This window comes from Nothoprocta perdicaria, unplaced genomic scaffold (assembly GCF_003342845.1).
Source record: "Nothoprocta perdicaria isolate Ctin4 unplaced genomic scaffold, notPer1 scaffold_54, whole genome shotgun sequence".
NCBI classification, from domain to species: Eukaryota; Metazoa; Chordata; class Aves; order Tinamiformes; family Tinamidae; genus Nothoprocta; species Nothoprocta perdicaria.
The window spans coordinates 219,955-239,981 of NW_020455799.1; the positions used below are offsets into that span (position 1 = coordinate 219,955).

At 41.1% G+C, this 20,027-nt stretch overlaps 1 protein-coding gene across 4 annotated transcripts in view; it reads right to left on the minus strand.

Annotated features, from left to right (window-relative positions):
• MARK1 (microtubule affinity regulating kinase 1) overlaps nucleotides 1-20,027 on the minus strand; it is a 51,000-nt gene that overhangs the window by 20,816 nt on the left and 10,157 nt on the right. For all 4 annotated transcript variants that reach the window (XM_026048439.1, XM_026048441.1, XM_026048440.1 and 1 more), the window contains exons 2-7: nucleotides 12,492-12,695; nucleotides 11,811-11,864; nucleotides 4,706-4,754; nucleotides 3,508-3,573; nucleotides 2,749-2,819; nucleotides 1,747-1,803 (exon numbers count right to left, since the gene is read on the minus strand). In XM_026048439.1, the coding sequence (XP_025904224.1) occupies nucleotides 1,747-1,803; nucleotides 2,749-2,819; nucleotides 3,508-3,573; nucleotides 4,706-4,754; nucleotides 11,811-11,864; nucleotides 12,492-12,695 (501 nt within the window). The remainder of the gene's footprint in view (nucleotides 1-1,746; nucleotides 1,804-2,748; nucleotides 2,820-3,507; nucleotides 3,574-4,705; nucleotides 4,755-11,810; nucleotides 11,865-12,491; nucleotides 12,696-20,027) is intronic.

The window sequence follows — 20,027 nt, forward strand, 5'->3', positions numbered from 1 at the left end:
GTGACCGCAGACCATCTCACAGAGATGGTCTCCAGATTTGACAGCCTTCTACATTATTGCACAAAGACTTCATTTTTCTTGTAGTAAAAACATCAGTATTTGTGCAGCTGCTCTGCAATGACAATAGCCCTCCTAGTCCAGCAGTTCTCCATCAGCCAAGCACCCCATGCTTGTAGCCTTCTGACTTAAAAGAAAACATGAAATGCCAGCTTTACTGTACAGCAAATAACCCAAACTATGTTTATATTCATTACATGTTCAGAAAAAACAAATGTGTGAACAGTCACTCCAAAGGTACAGTAGGTGATGGGCATCACAGTACAAGAAGATGCTGGAATCTGCCCTGTTGAGTTCTGGAAGTTTGGACCAACTTCCACACTATTCTTATGCTTCTTCCTAAGAAATCACTTGCACTTCCTTGAAATCACCTGCATTTCATGGGGGTCACCCTTCCTGCTGTTGAGAACAAGCAGGCTTAGCARATCTCCAACACAGCCCTACATCTCTGCCTTGAGGTGCTGATAGGGAAAATCAGAGAGGTTTATAACATGGATATGAGGAAGAGCAGATGTGAGTAGAGATATAGTTGCCTCTTCCCTTCCTCCAGCTCCATTAGGAGAGTTTAAAGCAAGATAGAGATGACACACCATGCTTGGAAAGGAGGGAGGAAGTGAGAACACATCCTCACAACCAGAAGTTCAGCCTTTCTKTTTTCTTTCTTTGGCTAATGAATTTTCCATTGGCTACAGTGCCTGGCTCTCAATCACACTTAACACCAAACGTTTCAAGAGTGTCTAACACAACTCCCTCCAAGAGCGGGGAAGAGAAGAGCAAACAAAGAATCATCTGGGAGCCTCCAGGAGAGGCTCCAGGGGAGGCAGCAGGAAGGATGGGGATGAGCAGCAGGGAACTTGCAGCAGAGGGGAAAAGGAACTCGTGTGAGGGCTGCAGAGCAGTTATGGAAAGTCTCAKGAGCTGTGCAGAGAAGCGCCCGCCCGCTCTGCAAACAAGTGTACATCAAGACTGTTCTTTCAGCTATATGGACATCGAAGTGCAAGTTGCCTTTTAAGTGGACGAGGATCTTCTATGCTAGTCCATGATACCTGTATCTGGCACAAGGACAATTTCAGAYTGAGGACTTATTCTGCAACTCCTGTTGCAGAGCTCTGCAATGTGACATGCCTTAGTGTGTTTATAAAGAGAGAAAACTACCGGAAAGCAGCAAAAACATCAAACAAGCAAAAATCCTTTGCCTTCGGTTTCTCTCTTCTGCCCAAATTACACATTAAAAGTATAAATCACTAAGGTCTAAGTTAAAAACAGATTAAAAAACCAAATATTTCTTAGGAGCATTAAGAATGGAACGCTTTATGTATTTTGCTTTACATTTTTAAAATTGAAATTATTTTAATTAAATACTGCTGACTGCTATCACTGAACCTCTGCAGCTTCAGTGCGTAGGTGCTTGCATGCCAACAGATCTAATTCTTTAGAGAGCATTTCTTTTTCTTAAAGCCAAAATTAGGATGAAAGTAGCACATGTTCTATTCTTGTCTCTTCCRTGTTCCAACGTGTAAAACCACATTATTTCTGTGCTTCAGAAATTTGAGAGTAAAATACAAGCAAGTGCTATTTCCCTCATTGAGATGACCGAGGCATTCAGAGTCTTAGCAATGCGCAGCACACAGGATGAGATTGAGTCTACATCGTCACTTAGGAAAATAAATAAAAATAGTAATAGTCTACCTTAAGGTCACGATGAACTATGCATTTCTGGTGACAGTATTGCACGGCAGATACAATCTGAAAAAGCAAGATCATCAATCATATAGTCAACCAAGTCACAATACAAGCCTGCACATGTCATTTAGCACTTTTGTCTCCTGATACAATTCAGGAGAGTGTTARATTATAGAAAATTCATAAAACTCATATCCTAAAACTGGAAAATTCCCAGATGTGTAAGAATTGGTGGTTCTTTGGCACTTTATTTTCTCCCCAATGACTAATAAGCATATAAAACACATCACTGATATATCTGCATTTTAATTCTCAGTAAAAAAAAAAAAAAAAAAAAAGACTATAAATGCAAAAAGTTAACTACATAGCCCAAAGTTCAACATATTGATAAAATAATATCTTATTTTAAATGCAGATCACTCAGTAGCAAACGCTATAACAGGAAATGATTTTTTTTTCCAAATGTGCCTTTTCAGGCTTCATTCTCTAAAATACTAGCATGCCTAATAGACCATTTCATTATACTCTTTCACATGTACATTTTTTTTATACGTATAACACAATACTAGTCTCAAACAGCAATCAAAAGCAGAATAAGAAAAAGATTAAGATGAGAAATTTCTTCATAAAGGGATAGAAGTCTCTTACAAAGTGACTTCACATAAGACAYTGTGATATCATACAGCAATATGCATGTAATCATATCAACATCTCCAGACAGAACATGTTTAAATTCCACAATACTAGAAAAAAATAAACAAACAAACAAAACCACTAAAGTGACACACATACAAAAAATGCTCTTAGTAACATCCATTAAAAAAAAATTTAAACCAGTTCATTACTATTTTTGGGTACTGCCTAGGAAATTCTCCAGGAATTTTTTTCCCACTATAGTTTTAATAAATATCACAATAATCAMAGTTTTATTTGAAGTGCAAGTGTGTGCATACTCAAGTGTACATGAAATATCACACACAAACAAAAAAGTAAATATTAATTACATACCTGCCTGAATTTTGCTCGAGCCTCTTTCTCTTTCATCCTTCCATGTGCAACTAGATAGTCAAACACCTCTCCTGAACCAGAAAATGATAAAGCATCAGCCCAGGTTCTATCTCTGACTGTCAATTATAAGMAAGTATTACTTGAAAACAAGCTTTCCTGTTCTCAGAAAGGAGAGAAATGGAAGCAGTCAGGAAAAAAATGCCTTTTTACTGCTTACATTTCATTTAACTTTTCAGGCATATAATTAGCCATGATATAGAAGAATTCAGCCCGTCTTTATTTCCTGATGGACACTAACCTGGACATTTCCTGCCTGGACACTAACCCTGTGCAGGTCTCCCTGATGTGCTCAACCTTTCCCATCCTGATAAGCAGCTTCCTGGMGCAACCTCCCCCTATCAGCAATGATTTTTATGATTCTGCTGTCCATCCTTCCCAAATTCCTTGCTTCTATGCCTTGAAGTGCTTTCAGAGTAGAGTTTTTGCCAGAATTGGCACCAGATTATTTCCTGATGCTTCAACTACAAGTGTCAGAATCACAGCTATCCTTGAGCCAAAGCCAAATAGGTTACTTCAGAAAACATTATGTGAGGGAGAGAAACGTCTGCCCGGAGAATCTGGTTTGGATCCTTGTAAAAGCCAGCTTAGAATGGCCCATTAACCATAAAATTCTCATTTTTTTCAGCTGTTCCCAGGCATGCAATCAAMTGTTTCCTATACCTCAGTTTATCCTTACAGCAAAATCAAGAATGCACTTACCCCCACTGGCATATTCCATTACCAAATACAATGTCTTTTCAGTCTCAATAACTTCAAATAATTTTACTGCAAGAAAAGTGAACGAGAAAGATTGCAGCAGGCAGCAAACACACAGCACAAATAAGCTTTATTCTTGAAGTGAGTATAATTTATTGCCAGCAATGACACTAAACCAYGAGAAAGCTTGATATCCTTTAGGTTAGAGTTCTTTTGAAGGGAGAAAAAAGGCAAATTAATTTCTAAATCACAGTTGATAACAGAGCATATTAATTTACAGTTCTCTCAGAGTTTATGCACACTACAAACACATTCATGCTGAAATTAGTGCTTAATTTGACACAGATTTCCTTCAGATGATACAGACCTCCTCTCCTTCTCTAGCACAGCGTTTCAAGTTAGAAATTTGAGGAAATGACCAACTATAAAACGAGTGGATACCGTAACTGTTAGACACTGAAAGACTTCCCTCACATCGCAATAGTTGCCATTCTCACTCAAAACCACCCCCCCACCACCAAAAAACCCAACAAGAGCAGAAGCTAAAAATGCTGGAAAAGCAACCAAGAGTTCAAGGAGATAAAAAGGGAGTGCCTGGCATGTAACGACTCGTATGCCTCGTCCATACCTTGTATGCAACAAGCCCTCTGGCCGATTCAGGAACATTAAGTGTCTCTGGAACAAGACTGTCCAGCCCTCCTCAGCCAGAAGAATTGTCATCACAAAGTAGGGCCCTGAAGCTGCGGGGTAGGGGAAAGAACTAAAGCAGAAAGGGAAAATTACATGCTTTGTAATTCCAACTGTCTGGAAACAGCACTTTGAAGGAGTCTTTCCTAGACTGAGCTAATGGAGTTCTGCTAGCTTCACCTAAGAAGCTATTGATTTTTGGCCACAGAGAGTAATTTTTATTGTAAAAAGAGGAAATCTACTCCTCAAATGATCATACAGTGCTCAGCACCTCTTATTTGGTGTTGCTGCTTTTCTCAACTGGACATGTTATCCCCTAAGTGCAAAATCCTTGCTTGCAAGCAGCATTCACAAGCTACTTCAGACAGCAAAAATAAAGTGTTTCCTAAATGCTTACTGCCCTGTTATCTCTAAAGTGTTTAACAGAAGCATAGCTGCAGTGTACATTCAAAACAAAGCCAAAGAGTACAACGTAAACAGTTTTTAAAAGTTTGCAGAAATGTAGGACTCCTACCAATATTGGGATGATTCAGTATCTTCATTATTCGTACTTCTCGAAACAACTGTTAAGGAAGCAAGACAAATTTTTAAAATGTTTACTGAAGAAAAGTTACTTAAGACATACAGCTTTGTAAGGGGAAAAGGAATAAAGTTGTCACATAAGTCATTTTATATTCCAATGAGTAGATAAATACAACACTGTGAACYCCAGATAATGCACTCCGCATCCTATACATTATGTAGCAAAAGGATCTTAACCACTGATAATGGCTAGGACCATATCAGCTCCTTATCCCAAATGGACTAATTTTAAAACGTTTGTACAAACAGATACTGGTAAATTTTACAATGCTTTGTGGAGTAACAAGCTTTAGGAGTCTTTGCTGACCACAGCCCATAAACAAGTTCAGACCATCTCTTCTCTGAGGTTTTTGGCCACTGGCAACCGTATGTACAGAACTGTGGGTACAAGGTTGGAATTGGTGCATGGGGGAAAATAGTCTAATGCATCAATTTAAAAAATAGAATAGATACCAGAAGTTCTAACGCCCCATAGAGATAAGGTAGGATATTTCTCACATTTCTCAAAACTCACAAAACTTACACTAGGTCACAAATGAGACTTCCCTCTGCCCCATAAAGGTCTGCAGTTTTAGCACTAATGAGTATCTGCCTTATGACCCTGGTCACATAATTTAAAGGAATTGAACACTGGTATTAAGCATATACTTTTTGTGTCTTTTTTAAAGAAAAGCTGAAACTAGATATTACATTGAAAAAATCTTTACATTTCCAGCACTCATGGTTCAATCAAGTAAGTAAATGAGGTGAGACTAACCCAAGAGCCCAAAGTGAACAAGGCAAACAAAAGTAACCTGAAGTGCTTATTTAGCTCTCTCAGTCTATATATCCCCATTGCCAAATCTCTTCAGTACGTTGGACACTCCACAGTCCCATCTTTCAGCTGGAGCTCCAGTAGCATGTTGAAATGCAAGAAAAACTCTTTGGCTTCAGTGCGTTTAGCCATTTGGGAAACACATTAGACCTAAAGTCTTTCTGTAAGAGAGGCCTCCTTAACACTGGGTGCAATCACTGCTGCTGCTGCTTTTTTACCCCATTTGCATCATTTGGTCATAAAATATTTCTAAAACTCTGCATTTATTCTACAAACAAGGCTACAGGACAGCGTATTTTTGGCATTCTGGTTTTGAGCTAGCAAAAGTCTTGTAGGTGAATATTTACATTATTTAAGCATTTCAAGCTACTTAACTATCTGCTTGCCTTTACATTATCATTAAAYCAGTTTCAGAAGGAAGAAAGAACTATACAAAGATTTCTCCAGGAAAGTCATGTTATATCATGTCCACATGTTCAAGATGCAACACACAAGCATATAATACCATTTGCTAGAATTCATGTTAACAAATACATCTCTCTGCCTATAAAGCCAGCTTTGCCCTGGAAAATTTGCCATGAAGACTGTATTTTGTTGCCCAAGAAGGTCTGTCAGGTAAATGAGTATCGATTAGTYAGAAGTTATGATCATATGTTATGATACCTTGAGAATAGCTTTAAGCAGATACAGGCAGGTGCAAAGCTAACACAAACCASAAGATCAGAAAGATCCTTCACAAACAGTATTAATTCTCAGATAAAAACTACTCTAATGAGCACTTCCCTCCAGAGCGGAGTTTAAAATATTAGACTTCTATAAATAAAAAGCATTTCTACATGTAATTTGAAGCATGTAATAATTCCCACAAACGTATGTATATTGCTCTATTCMATATTCCCCGCTGTGTTTAGAATTTTACTAATTGGTTGAAGATTGAAATTGATTTCACAGTGACAAGAAGAATGGAAGTGAAGAACTGAATTCACAAGTTCCACATAATAAACTTATTATTTTCTTCCAAAAAGGAAAAGACTAGTTAAGAAGCAAAAATGTCTAYTTTCTTTAAGACAGAACGTTACTGACTTTTAGCCTAGTACTTCACTACATGAACTAAACCCTTACTTTTAACATCTCTGAAGAGTATTACTCAGACACCACCAGGAGTCAAAATATGGTTCTAGATATATTCTATATAAATGCCTTTTTCTTTCTTTTTCTTTTCTTTTTTTTTTTTTTTTTTTAATTAAATTAGAGCTTGTATTATATATCCAGCTCTGTAGAATACTGAGTCACTATTCTCATACAAGAGCAGAGCAGGTGCTTGGTCCTAGTAGTTCCACATGAATCCCAAGAGGGGACGTTCACAGTCTCCACTTTCTAAAAGGAAGGAGCTGTTCTAAGGTAGATTTTAAACAACCTGCGTGAGGTCACAAAAAGGACCTGGGGAAAATGTTCCTGTTGTGGGGATGGCTTTGGGGTTCTTCTCTCCCACTGAGTTGCTTTGTGCAGGTCAGAATCTGTTCAGGTATACCCATCTTTTCTTGAGCAACACTTCACTTCTCTCTCAAAAGGTCAAAGCCCCTTCTGGCTCTTTGTTTTGCCCCTGCCCCACATTCATAAGGCTGCACTTCATCCTCACCAAGTGCTGCTGTTCCCCAAGGCCCTGCACAAGAGCCAACAGATCGTGGGCTCAGGAGCTCTAGCTGAATTTGCAAAATACATCTTGAAAACACGATCCCTGCTTTGGGAATTCTCTCTTTTTCAAGGTATCGATAGGGGAGAAAAAAAACTTCCGTCTCTTCATTGCTGATATTTCTACTTGCTGTCAAATTCTCATCTGCATTTAAGATTTTCTATTTTAGATCATTACAATCAAATCTGTCAAACAATTTAGGCTTTTCATTTCTTTGAATTAAGTGGACTTGAGTATTTCCTTCGGTCATGAATCATTATTCAGAAGAAATCTTGCAAAAAAAGTACAGCTTTTACCAGGTAATACAGTAAAACCATTCCATATCACAGAATGGTTGAGCTTGGAAGAGACCTTTGGAGATCATAGAGCCCAACACCCCAAATGACTTTTGTTCTGCTTTTCTTAATGACAGAAAGAACAAGTTTTAGGCTTGTGATACATTTAAAAAAAGTACAAAGAAACTTGCTGACCACCCCACTTCTCCCCTTGCCCCCCAAAAAGGGAAAATCTTAAAATGCCATTTGCTATTTGAACCTATTAAAAATAAATAAAAGCACCTTCTGTTCCACCAATCTGCAGAAGAGCAGCAGATCACTGCTAGTGAAGCCCGTACATTTACTGAACGAAACAGTTTGACACAACAGATGCAGAAAAGACAACTGCTATTTTGATACAAATTTGAGAAATGATGTCAAATGCTTACACCTAGCAAGAACTATAATCACAACACCACAAAAAGCTAAGCTGGTACAGCATGTTGCTATCAAGACAGATCCCACAAAATAAAGCCTGTCTCCTAACCAGGTGCTCCTAAATACGTAGCAGAGCACATACCCAATGATTAGAAAAAAGAAGACTGGAGAGAGTGTCCTTAATTTGCTATTGATTTGCTTACTTAAAGAGGGAGAGGTTCTGAAGCAAAAGTCAAATTTAAAATTCGGGAAGTCAGCTCACTTCTTTCCCTATACTCAAATGCATTAAATTAGAAGAAATGGAAAGTAACCTGTCTGCCTGACCTGTGTTAACAAGGTAGGCCACTTASGTCTGGAAAGCAGCTAAGGACAACTCCAATTTCCTTTCGTACTGTGACTAACYGCAGTTCCACTCGACACCTCCAAGCCCCTGAACTGTGCGTTCAAATACTTCTGTTTACAAAACAGAGCTCTAAGGGCTCAGCCTGTTTTACCTATTTATACCAGGGGCAGTTACCAAAGCAAAACGGACAGGCTCTGGCGTGTCCTTTATTTTATACGGAGGGGAAGGGCACAAGGACATCCATAAAGCACAAGACCTCTACATATCTGTGACACTTAGTTAAGTGTSTGTCAGGAAACCATTGAAAGTCTAAAAGTTTTGCTGATTCGTGCAGAATTTCCAGGCTTCCGAGCTCTGCAGGCGGCAGCCACAACTGCTGCTCAGGGCTGTTCAAAACACCTCGAGGAGGAGCATTTTTTATGGCACTAACTTAACTCAGTTTTCCCCTGCCAACACTCATCACAGAAGTGTCTGTTCTTATTAAAACGACTCTATTATTACTCCTCTGAATTCTCCAATATTATCTCTGGATAAAAACATCCATCTAATAGTTCTAAATCTGGGAGAAGCAATAAAATAACCCACCTTCCCAGCCCCTACACCTCCCTGGGCAAGCGTGCAAGCCTTCCATGCAACACGCTAGAAGGCTGAAAAGTATCTTCTGTTTCTTGAAAAACAGGGAGTACAGCCCTGATGATGACAACAACATAGTCATCAAAACATAAACAGAAGCYACAACTCTGAAAAACAATGCTAAGTACACCAAAATGTCAACCCATCCTCCTATCCTTAATTTACTTCAGCAAGTGAGCGTTGCTTGACTGACTGCACAAAGACAGTGCTTATGCTTATTCAAAAGCTTTCAGAGAATCAAAATTCAGTTCCACTCAACGTTTTTGGAGAAATGTGGCAAGCTGAAAGCAGACGTGTAAAGTTGCAAAGCAAGATGATGAGTTTTCTGGAAGTTACAGTCAAAATATTAGAATAGTAAATGTTATACCAGCAGCCAAGCACATTTTCTGGTGTACACAGTGGCTACCTAGCATGAAGTTATTGAAGAGGATGGCACTGTAGGTACAGCAACAGATTTATCTTTGGTCCTTGCTTCTCTACAAGTTTCTTCCAGCTGCACCTTAGAGTTGCTCTTGCTCTCCGCTTCCCAGCCACAAGCGAGCAAAGGGCAGCGCTKTCTTACTGCACGACCATGTAAAGGCCCAGGTACAGTAAATACATAAAATACTACTTGTGCAATGCGACTACATCTTTTATAAAGACTCGAATTATATTCAGAGTGACTCTTAATTACTGGTTAATTTGTAAAATACATTTTTATTATTAAAGCAATTATCCAAGAATGAAGTTTTGCACCCTTAGTATTGCAGCAGCTTTGCGAAAAATCCCTATAATACCATGAGGCATATGGCTTTCACAAAAATGAGGAAGTCAAAATAAATGAGATTAAGATAGAATATATAAATATATTTTATTTCAGGGAGGTTTGGACACAAATATAAAAGTAAAGAGGAAAGCACAAGCTGCATCACACCTCGTGAATTTAATGATTTCTCACTTTTTTGTTTGTTTTGGAGGTTTACCTAACCTTGAATACCTCGATCTTTCTGTGGAGTGGGTAATACAAAGTGTCAAAAGAGCATTTTGGTTTTAACAGAGAATTTTGGTTTTAACAGAGACTAAGTCTTTGTTTCATTCACAATGAACATACATTTTCTCCACTCTAACACACAAGCTCCAAGCTCAAAGGCAGCTGAACTGCAGCACATACTACAGCCCAAAAGCTGAAGCTTTCACACACCCTAGCAATGTTTAGCACAGGGTGCAAACTGAAAYGCAGCTCACTGAATACACATTAATCCATATTATTTTGGATTTTTTGCCACAAAAATGAAATAACCTGACAATTTAAAAAGCAGAAACCAGGTACAGATTATTAATGCATCCTTTAAATGTAGCGCCTCAAATGTAGCGTACTCCTCTTTTTGGCAAAGGCATGTGTTGAACTTTTCCCTCCCACTAACTGCTTCTCATGAAYCTGTACCAAATTATCATTTCAGGACTTCACAATTAAGTATTTTTGCAGATTTCCACGCACAATGTCTTTTTCCACAAAAAGGGGAACAGAAGGGGCACAGAAAATAGCCAGAGGGATGTATGTGGAATCTGAAATTAAAAGGTCATGCAATTAAACAAAAAAAAAAAAAAAAAAAAAACAACAACAAAAAAAAACCCACACCCAAACACACTAGCAAAGCACTCCTCTTGCCCTGTTACTAGTAGACAAATTCACTTGGTTTTCCCAGTGAAATACCAAGCTACACGAACAGAGGACTTCCAAAGCAGAGCTCATCACCACAGCCTCAGTGGGTCCCTCTTCACTGGCTCAATCATCATCAGCCAAGAGATTTGCTGCAGTCAAAGATGGGAGTTAATTCCAGCATGAGGAGGCTTTTGCACAGACTCCTCAAGGGAGGTTGAATTTCTCTGTGGCTCCTCAAGAAGCCACAGAGAAACAAAAAAGCACAAAGGAAATGATAGTTTAAAATAAATAACGCTGTTCTTAGATGCTCAGAACCTAAATCACAAAATAAATGCTACAGCAGCCACAGAGAACAGAAAAAAATCATTCTCTACTTCTCTTATTCTACAGCTAGAGACAGCAATATCTGTATCTGTACAGATATTTGTAAACAAAGAGACATCCCCAATTTTTAGTAACACAACCTGCCCATCTAGGACAAGGCAAGTTTTCAGCTCCTCAGTCAAAACCAAACCACATGCATACATAAACTGTGTAGGTGAGTGTGTGGAGGGGGGAAAGCGACAAAAATAAAATCACACACCAGGGTTTTGGTAAAATCAGATGCTCCGAGCTGCCTCATCTTCGGTAAACACTTCTCACAACACCACAATATCTGTAAAGGCTGCTGAATTTCTAAACTACAGAAATCACATGACATCACATGGAGAAAACAGAACTTCTGTATCACCTTCAGCCATTTCTTCAGTTCTATACACAAGAGGTAACTGTCAAAGGTCCCTTGAGCTTAGCAATTATTTTATTAAAATTGAAAGAATGTAAAATCAAAGCAGAAAAAAAACATTAAAGCCATTAAACCTGGCACCCCTGCAACTCAACACAAAGCAATTACTACATTAAAGAAAAAAAAAATCAAGAAAAACTGTTCTTTAAAGGGTTGCATGCATCTTAATTTAGAAGGCAGACAAATTATTTGAGTACTTAATTAGCCACAAAATTTATTAGCTAGGAACTGTTTAGAGCAACTGCTCTGAAAACAAAGTGCAGATGCACATTACAGCTACACTGGGACTCTGCCTCTCAAGGTCACAACGTACACAGACAGTCAGCAAAGAAGTTGGCTTATGAAGGCAAAGGGCTGACGGATTTTTTTTAATAAAGGAAATAAAAGATAATAGGTTAWCCTAAACAGAATTGTAGATGTTATGGTATGTTCTTACCTTTTGTAGACTAGTAGGATTTAGTTGGGTTTTATCTATTATCTTCACAGCAACCTAAAATAAAACATTATTAACCTCAGAAAAGTGCTTGACAACAATGTATTGTATATCTCTAGGAAAAAAAATCCCATACATATAGGCACATGCAATCTGTACATATCTACTTTTATAGTCTATCGACCTAAATTTCTCASTTATTAGAATGGGTCAGCAGCAGCTCAGGACTTTGCTGTTGGCAGTAACTATAAGGAGCCAGTTTTACATTTCTGCCAGCATTGTGGATAGATCATTATTATCCCACCTGGTGCAAATCCACTCCTTCTAAAAAACAGATGGACTTCTAACTGATACAGTTTTCCTTTGGTTTTGGAAATGGTCAGGCAAGGAATGGACTCCATCCCAACCCCAGAATAAAAAGGCCAATCAAACCTTGCCTTGCTAGAAACTTCTTGATCCCCCTCACAAGAGGCTACAGTGTCAAAAAAAGTAGAGTGGGAAAAATCTCAGATACATTAGCTAAATGAAAGTGGTTACCCTGAAACATTCTCTTTGCATCTTTATGATTAAAAAAACACCACTTTTTTTCTTATATTTAGAAGACTAAGCTAAAAACAACAGCAGAGTTATTTATAAACACAGCCAACCAGCACAGAAGTGTTTTTTTGCTTTGGAAAGGCTTACCTCTCTTCCAGTGAGRACATGCCTTGCCAGCTTCACTTTGGCAAAGTTTCCCTTCCCTATCGTTTTCAGCAAGCGATAATTCCCAATGTGAGGGTGCTCTTCATTGGTGGATGTAATCGAGTTTCTACAGCGGGGGACGTTTTGTCTGCTACTTGATTTGAGAGGCTGGACATGTGGTTCAGTGTATCCATCCACAGAGGTATGCTGCAAGGCAAAGAAGAAATTAAAGAATTTATCTCCTTGGATTTTAGAGAGCTGCAGCCAACTAGTTCAAATGCATTAAAGTTTTTAAATTTTTATAGTCATCATGGCTAACTTTGGATAGTGGCCTATGCAGAACATGCTGCCTTTGAGTGCGAGTTTAATGCACACACGAAGAATCTGCAAAAAAGATTATGCCCATCCCAAAAGCAAACCGAGAGACATCCAGACACTAATCAATAACCATTAAGGATATTTTTAATATGAAATTATGCCAAGCTACAYACTACAGCACTATGTTGCAGATATGCTTGTCTAATCATAAGCAAATCTTAGTCCTTTAAAAAGACACAATAAAAAATTGAGACCAGCTATACCTGCTTTACTTGAAATTATGAATTTAAAGGATATTTAGAAACATCATCCTCAAGATTTATTTTTTTTTCCATCTCAAGCAATACTGAGAAAGTAACACTTCAAGTAATCTTTGTTTTCAAATCTGCTTGTATATTCTTGAAAGCCATACAAGCTCTCATTAATGAGCAACTTGTGTTATTTAAAAAATAATAATCTGTTATTAAGAACAAACTTCACAATGTTGAAAGCCTGAAGAGCTGAGAGGACGTCACACAAGTGGCACCTCCACGTGAGCCCCTCTGCAGTCAGCGGCTCAAGCTGCAGCACCTCTGGGCTGCCCTCCATGCAAGGGGCAAGAGCAAAGACCTGGYGCTCGGAAACGCTCCACGTGGAAATCCAGGCAACTGAACACGTTCAAGGGGTGTGTTAAGTGTCCCGCTATTCCAATTATTGGAATATGTCTACACCAATTTCATTTGTCTTTCCTTAAACAAGCAATTCTTTTTCCTATACAGCACAGAAGTGCTTCCATCTATCTCRTACATTTATGACAGGCTAATGCCAAGCCTCTGAGTTTGCCAACAGTTGCACAGAGCTGAACGGATTTATTTCTGTGCCCAAACACTAGTAGAGCTGATACAATCAGCAAACAGCTATAACAAACCAAAATAAACCAAAAAGGTCCTTTCCAAATACAGCAAAGCTCTGCTTACATCACTGCCATCTTTATTAATTATTCACTGTGACCAGGGGAATGGTCCTAAATTTAGTCTTCCCTTTATCTTTTCACTATCTGACTGTCTCTGCAAAATACTACTTCACTCCCACTGCTTAAACATATGGCTCAACTACTCTCCAAAGTGTTGCCCAACCAAACAAGTCAGACACGCTCAGATGTTGTGTATCAGACAACTTTATCCAACCATGAAATACCATGACAATAATATCCCTTAGAAGCAYATAATTAACATACTTTCCGTAGCTCGGAAGATGTTCACAAGGCCAGCTCGAGGCAAGAAACTTTGGAAAAATCCTGYAGTAAGCGGTGCTAGTCCTACATTCACCAAGGGGCAGCCCAATTAGCAATCCTGCCTCCTACCCAAGACCATTCACTTCTGTGTCACSAACAGCAATTACTACAGCTGTGCCTACAACACCAAAACTGCAAGATCTGCAGCCTTGGAGCCCTGCAGCCTACCCATGCCACAATGAGACCTTCGTTAGCCGATACTAATCACTGCCAGACATATTAGGCACTCTAATATCAATTGCAGGTTCCAGACACGTCCCAGGGGTTGCTTCCTCGCAGCGGGTCTCTGGGGGAACCTTTCAGACAAGCAGYGGGACAGGGGAGCACAGCCAGCCCCGCAGGCCAGGGAACACAGCGTCACAGGATGCATCATCTCAGCACAGATTTGAAAGGGGGATCAGTTAGTTAGCAAAACAACACGGTAAGTCAGAACCAGTATGAAGAAAAAAAGGGGAAAAACAAAACAAAAMAAAACCTCCAAACCACCAAACAAGGAAAGCTCATGGTTGTGACAATTCTAGAGTTAGCCTTTTTGCCACAAAAGACCAAAGMCCCTCAGGATGGGCTCTTGTTTATTCCTGCTGAAGATTATCTTAGAGGCAAACAGATTCTCCCCAGCTATGCCCAGGAGTGACAGAAAACACACACGAAAAAGGTCACATTTCTCAGTTYGTGAGCCACGTATGTGTAATTTCTGCATTTCACCAGCACTGAATACATTGCAAGTTATTTTTCATAGTTTGGCAATAAGCCACTATTTTGCATATAAACAGCTTGAAAACAGAGGGATTTTATGAAAAAAMCAAGAATTCATCGATTTTATAAAAAAGGCATGTAAACAAAGAAAAAAGATAATAAGATTAGAAAATTTTAAAAAAAGTTAGGTAAAGCAAGGGTATCTGAGGGTGCTTCCAGAGCTCACTACAGCTGGCAGCTGAATTCCACAGCAGCACATACCTTTCAGCTCCTTCTTGTTTATTACATGCTCATTATGCATTAAGTAGTCCCATACCGGCTGCAAGTGTCMTTTCAGAAGAACAAGATAGCTGTTATCTCCAAATTCTGAGCTATCGTTTAGGAGACTGCAAACACGTAGAGTGTAAAGCAAACAAAAAGAGTAAAACATTTTTGCCCAGCAACCTGCCTTTGCTGAAGTGTTTTAATAAGGGATGCTGATATTTTTCCTAGCTATCTTTCAACATAACTATGTGCCGGGGAAACACTACATCATTTGCAGAACATCATGAACTTGTCTCTATATGTTCAGTTTGTGTCAGTGTTGCATGAAATGTCTAACAAACAACACAGAAAATGACACATTTCTTAAAGGTTAAATGAACTTTATTTATTTTTGCAGTTTTTTTGCTTAAGGTAAGTCATATTTGCACATGAATCGTGTACTCAAAGGAAAGCAGCCTTTTCAGAAATCTCAGGAAAATACTCCCAGCACTCAGTTTAGGTCAAGATTCGGCATCAACTGAGCAGAGCTCARTTATTTCTCCCAACCAGGTTTGCTCCTGGATACCAGTTACATTATCCCAGGCCAGAAAGCCAAGCTAAGCGAGTCCATGACCTGCTCCCAGGCCAAAGGTGCCACCTCCTTGTCTGCCCAAGCCAGCCCAGCACCAGTCCGGTCTCGCTGGGGACAGAGATGGTGGCAGAGCCGCCKCCTGAAGCAGATGCAGAGCATGGGCTCCCCTGCTTCACACATTCAGTCCCCAGCCACCAGGCTACGTCCTCCCGGCTCATACGCAGCCCTTTGAGGGAACTTGCATCAACAGGACCTCAGCTGCTCACCCGGGACCACCACAACAAAGATCTCCACAGTCCCCCCCGGCACAGAAGGGCTTTGTCCTACCCAGTGTTTGGCACAGGAAGGCCGGGGCCGTGAGCCTGGCCACGGATCAGCATTATCCATTTGGCCAGGGATCAGCATTATCCATTCAGCAGCAGGCCCACAAATGCACTTCACTGGTTTGGCAAATCTGGAGTCCCAGGTTTCCTCCTGCTTGAATTTCTGCAAGTCAAATACCTCTGTACAGCAGCCTGGCACACAGGTTGGTGCTGCTGGAAAAACATCTCAGCATGTTCCTCCTCCCAGCAGGGTCCCCCTTTTGGAAGGCTCCCTTTCTTGCAGTCAATTCTTATATGTATAAACGCGTGCACGTGTCATATCTTCCTAACTGCTGTCACACCGTGCATGGTAACCGTAACTGCCGGCCAGCGGAGGAGTGTGCTCTTAACTGCATCCTGAACTTCTCACTCCATGGATTATTTGTGGGTTTGTTTTTAAGATCTTCCAGTCGTTCATCAGCTACAGGCCACTGACACCCTGATCAGTCCCCTCTGGCCGCTCAGGATCATCCTTGGCCATTCCCAAACTGATCAGGCTAAACTGTGATTTTTTCCTCAGTTCCTTCCAATAATCCCGGTTTAGCAGCAGAACCAAGTATGCCCCCTAGCATCTATAAGGGACTCAAGCTCACTACACCGTGGGCCTCTATAAGCAGACCACTATCCTCTGCACACAACCCCACTGCTTTATGAATTGCTTCAACATGAAGCCATGATTCACTAAGCCAGCTTCCTACACAAGGTGATGCCAGATTCCCAGCCTTGGCCCTTGCCACACAACAGCCAGGGAACACAGGGCTTCTCAGAGCACACGTGTGTGCAACAGGGACCAGCCCTTCGGTTTAGCTTCCCCTGAAAGTGGAACATAGCAAAACCAACTAATAAAGTTATTTAGCTTTTAAACTGACCCTCCCTGAGAATTTAGAGACAAACCTCTTCCAAGGTGTTTTGGACCRAAACTCTTGTCTTTCAAATACAGCAGGGCAGCTCTGTTTCTCAGTTCYCGAGACAGGAGGGAATCTTAGAAATCGCTTCCCCTGTGAGCCTGTCAGGCTTTAGGCTGCGCAGACCTTCACCCATCACAGGAGCCCTTCCCGCCCCACGGGGACGGCCCAGCAGGCTGTGAACAGGATCTCGTGGGCAGGGCCCGGCTGCCGGCGCCTCGGCTCGCCCGCACGGCCTCACGCTGCTGCGCTCGGGGACACGACAGGGCTGCAGGGAGGCGGATGCTCCGCGGGCGCCTGCGGCCAGGCCTGCCCGTGCAGCAGCTCTGCCCGCGGCCCGGCAGCGCGGAGAAACGGCTCGGCTGGAGGTGACYGAGGATGTCCCCAGTGCTCGGCTCTTTTCCACATTTTAATGACTTGCTGCCTGGAACTGTTTTACTGCCTAGGACTTGTAGCAAGCCACCTTAAGCAATTTTGCTTATGCAAAATGGTTTTATTTTGCTGATGTAGCAAAAGACTCAACTAGAAGATCAAGTTTTTTGAAGGGTATTTGGCAGCTTCAATATCAGAATCAACACTTACACTCAGGTCAGCCTCTCGTGCGTCGCAGGGAGCACGGAGTGCTCCTCCCTGTCAGGCACCCAGCGCGGTGCAGCCCTGCACGGCACAAGGGTGGCACCCAGGCACCGGCTAGTGCCAGAGGGARGAACTCGCCCCCCTCCCGGGGAAGCTCCTGTCTGCACAAAAGCACACGTGGATCCGGCCACGGGGATCCAGTGAGAGCATTCCCTGGTAGATGTTCTCTGATTCCCACAGAAACATTCCCGGAGCACTAGTCACTGCCATTTCTCATCTCATACAAAAAGTATGGGGGGACAAGTTAAAAAAAAGAAGATACAGGCTTCTTTTCATAATTCCTTACTATTAGTTAAATGCTGCAAGATAGAAGTTTCATATTAAAAAAAATAAAGCTTAAAAAAAAAGCAGCATTAACCTACTCAACTGAAACACAATAAACAACAACAAAAAACCCACACACAAAGAGGGAAAGGGACTACATGAATCTTAAATTAGATATSAAGACCAACACAAGGCATAGACAAAGAGAATCAAAGTTGTAAATGCATTCTCTTTMACCCACACCTGTACCAAGTGCCTGCTCCCACAAGCTTTCCAGAAGCGCTGAGCGAGCTAGCAAGTCTCAAGCGTTATGGTACGAGCTTGTTATTATGGCATAGACRGCATCCAAGCTCGCAGCTACAGCATCTGAAGTGCTCACCATAGCTTTGTGAGACAGACCAGAAATAAATTTCTCAACTCCACCTGGAACTGATTTTTCTTACCATTGACTATACAGGATGCAACGTTTACAACTTAAGTACTCCAGGCCAGAAACCTGAATGCAATGTGAAGTTACCCAAAACTCATGAAAGAATTTACACATGTAAAAGTGTATATACAAGAAGTTCTTCAAAACATTGTGCCATCCATAGGAGGATACTATGCTCACAAATACTGTCCATTTCACAGTAGGTTTTCTCTCCTTTTTTTTAAAGCAACAGGAGTGTCATATGCAAGTGTGGGGCTCACTATGGAATGGAATCACAGATATGTTTTATTCAAAGTTTAAAAAAATAGGCAYTGCTTTTCCACTGAGAAATGAGACAAAACGCTCCAAAACATAGCGGCCTTCGCGGCAGTAGCTCGGGTGTTTAGCCGGGAAGCGGCCAGAGCGTTTGCTCCTCGTGCCCCCGTGGGCTCCTGGGCACAGACCTCCCTGCCCGTCTCCTTCGGCTCCTCCTGGCACCGTTCCTGCAACCTGGCCCTTCCATCCTGACTCATCCCTTGCGCACAAGCAGCAACATCCAGGGCCAGCCCAGGACAGCCCGGCCGTGTGGGCTGCACAAGGGCCATGACAAGCCGACCTCACCTCCACTACCATTACCCCACACACAGGAAAACCAAGAGAAATCCCCCAAAAAATATCGCTGGGGGAAAATCCCACGTGCAGTCAAAAGGTGAAAAACAGTAATATCTTTTTCCACAGAATCTTTGTACCTATTTCCAATGACCTGTTACTCAGCAGAGTACTTGGATCTACATAACCAGTCTTACCAAGCAGACTTGGTAAGGAAGCAAGTACAAGGCTTCCTACTTTGTCAAAATAAAATAGTTAAGACAGGGCCATTCAATTCTGAATGGCTTAAAACAAAACTTTCAAACATAGGAACAGGTTTATTTCACTTACCATTTCATTTTGTTCCTTCTGACTTTGTACCTATGCATGTGAAATCTCATATGAATCTGTGCTTTTCTGAAGAAAAACACAAGAGGTAGAAATGGGGAGGGAAGAGGAGGGCTATTCCTGCTGCAGCTTCCTGAAAACATCTGAACGACAGCCTTGCTCAAAGGTTGTGTTTTGTTTTTTTAATGTTTCTCACTAGCCACTGCTCCCTTCTCAGGTGGTCACCAGCATCGAGTTTCTGCATGCGTGAGACCTTCCGAACTGCCAGCGCTCGGCTCCGAATTCCGACTCAGCGGGAGCACCTCGGCGGGCTCGGAAAGCCAGGCAGCTTCCCGCACTGCTGCTGCGCGCCACAGCATCAGGGTCAGCTGGAAAACCCCCAGCAGAACCGGGCAGAACGACACGGCAGTGTCGGTGCTCAACTGACCCACACGCAGACAAACAGGAGCACACCCCRAAAGCAGCACAAGCTTTTACTGTACTCCTAGACGATGCCACCAGGTCTTTTCTCATCTGCCCTGATGAAAGGCTGGAGAAGAGAGCTATGAAATAACTTATACTTCAGGATCATGTCAAGCACATCGAGCTTTTCAACAGTTTGCTGAAGTACAAGAGGAAGAAAACGCTTTCATATTTGACCTCAAATATGAGGAGAAATTATGAATTTCTAATTTAATTTAATTCATAATTAGAAATTATGAACACTAATTATGTGTCTAATTATGAACACAGCCAGTCTCAACTAAACCTTTTAGAAATATATGCAGTAAACCCCCTGATTTTTTTTTTTTTAAGAAATCTTAAACAATATTCCTCAAAGATTTTGCAAAGTCCATAACATAGCTAAAAATGATACTCCTTGATACGTTTTAAACCAGCTGATATGGCAATACATTAGATCACGA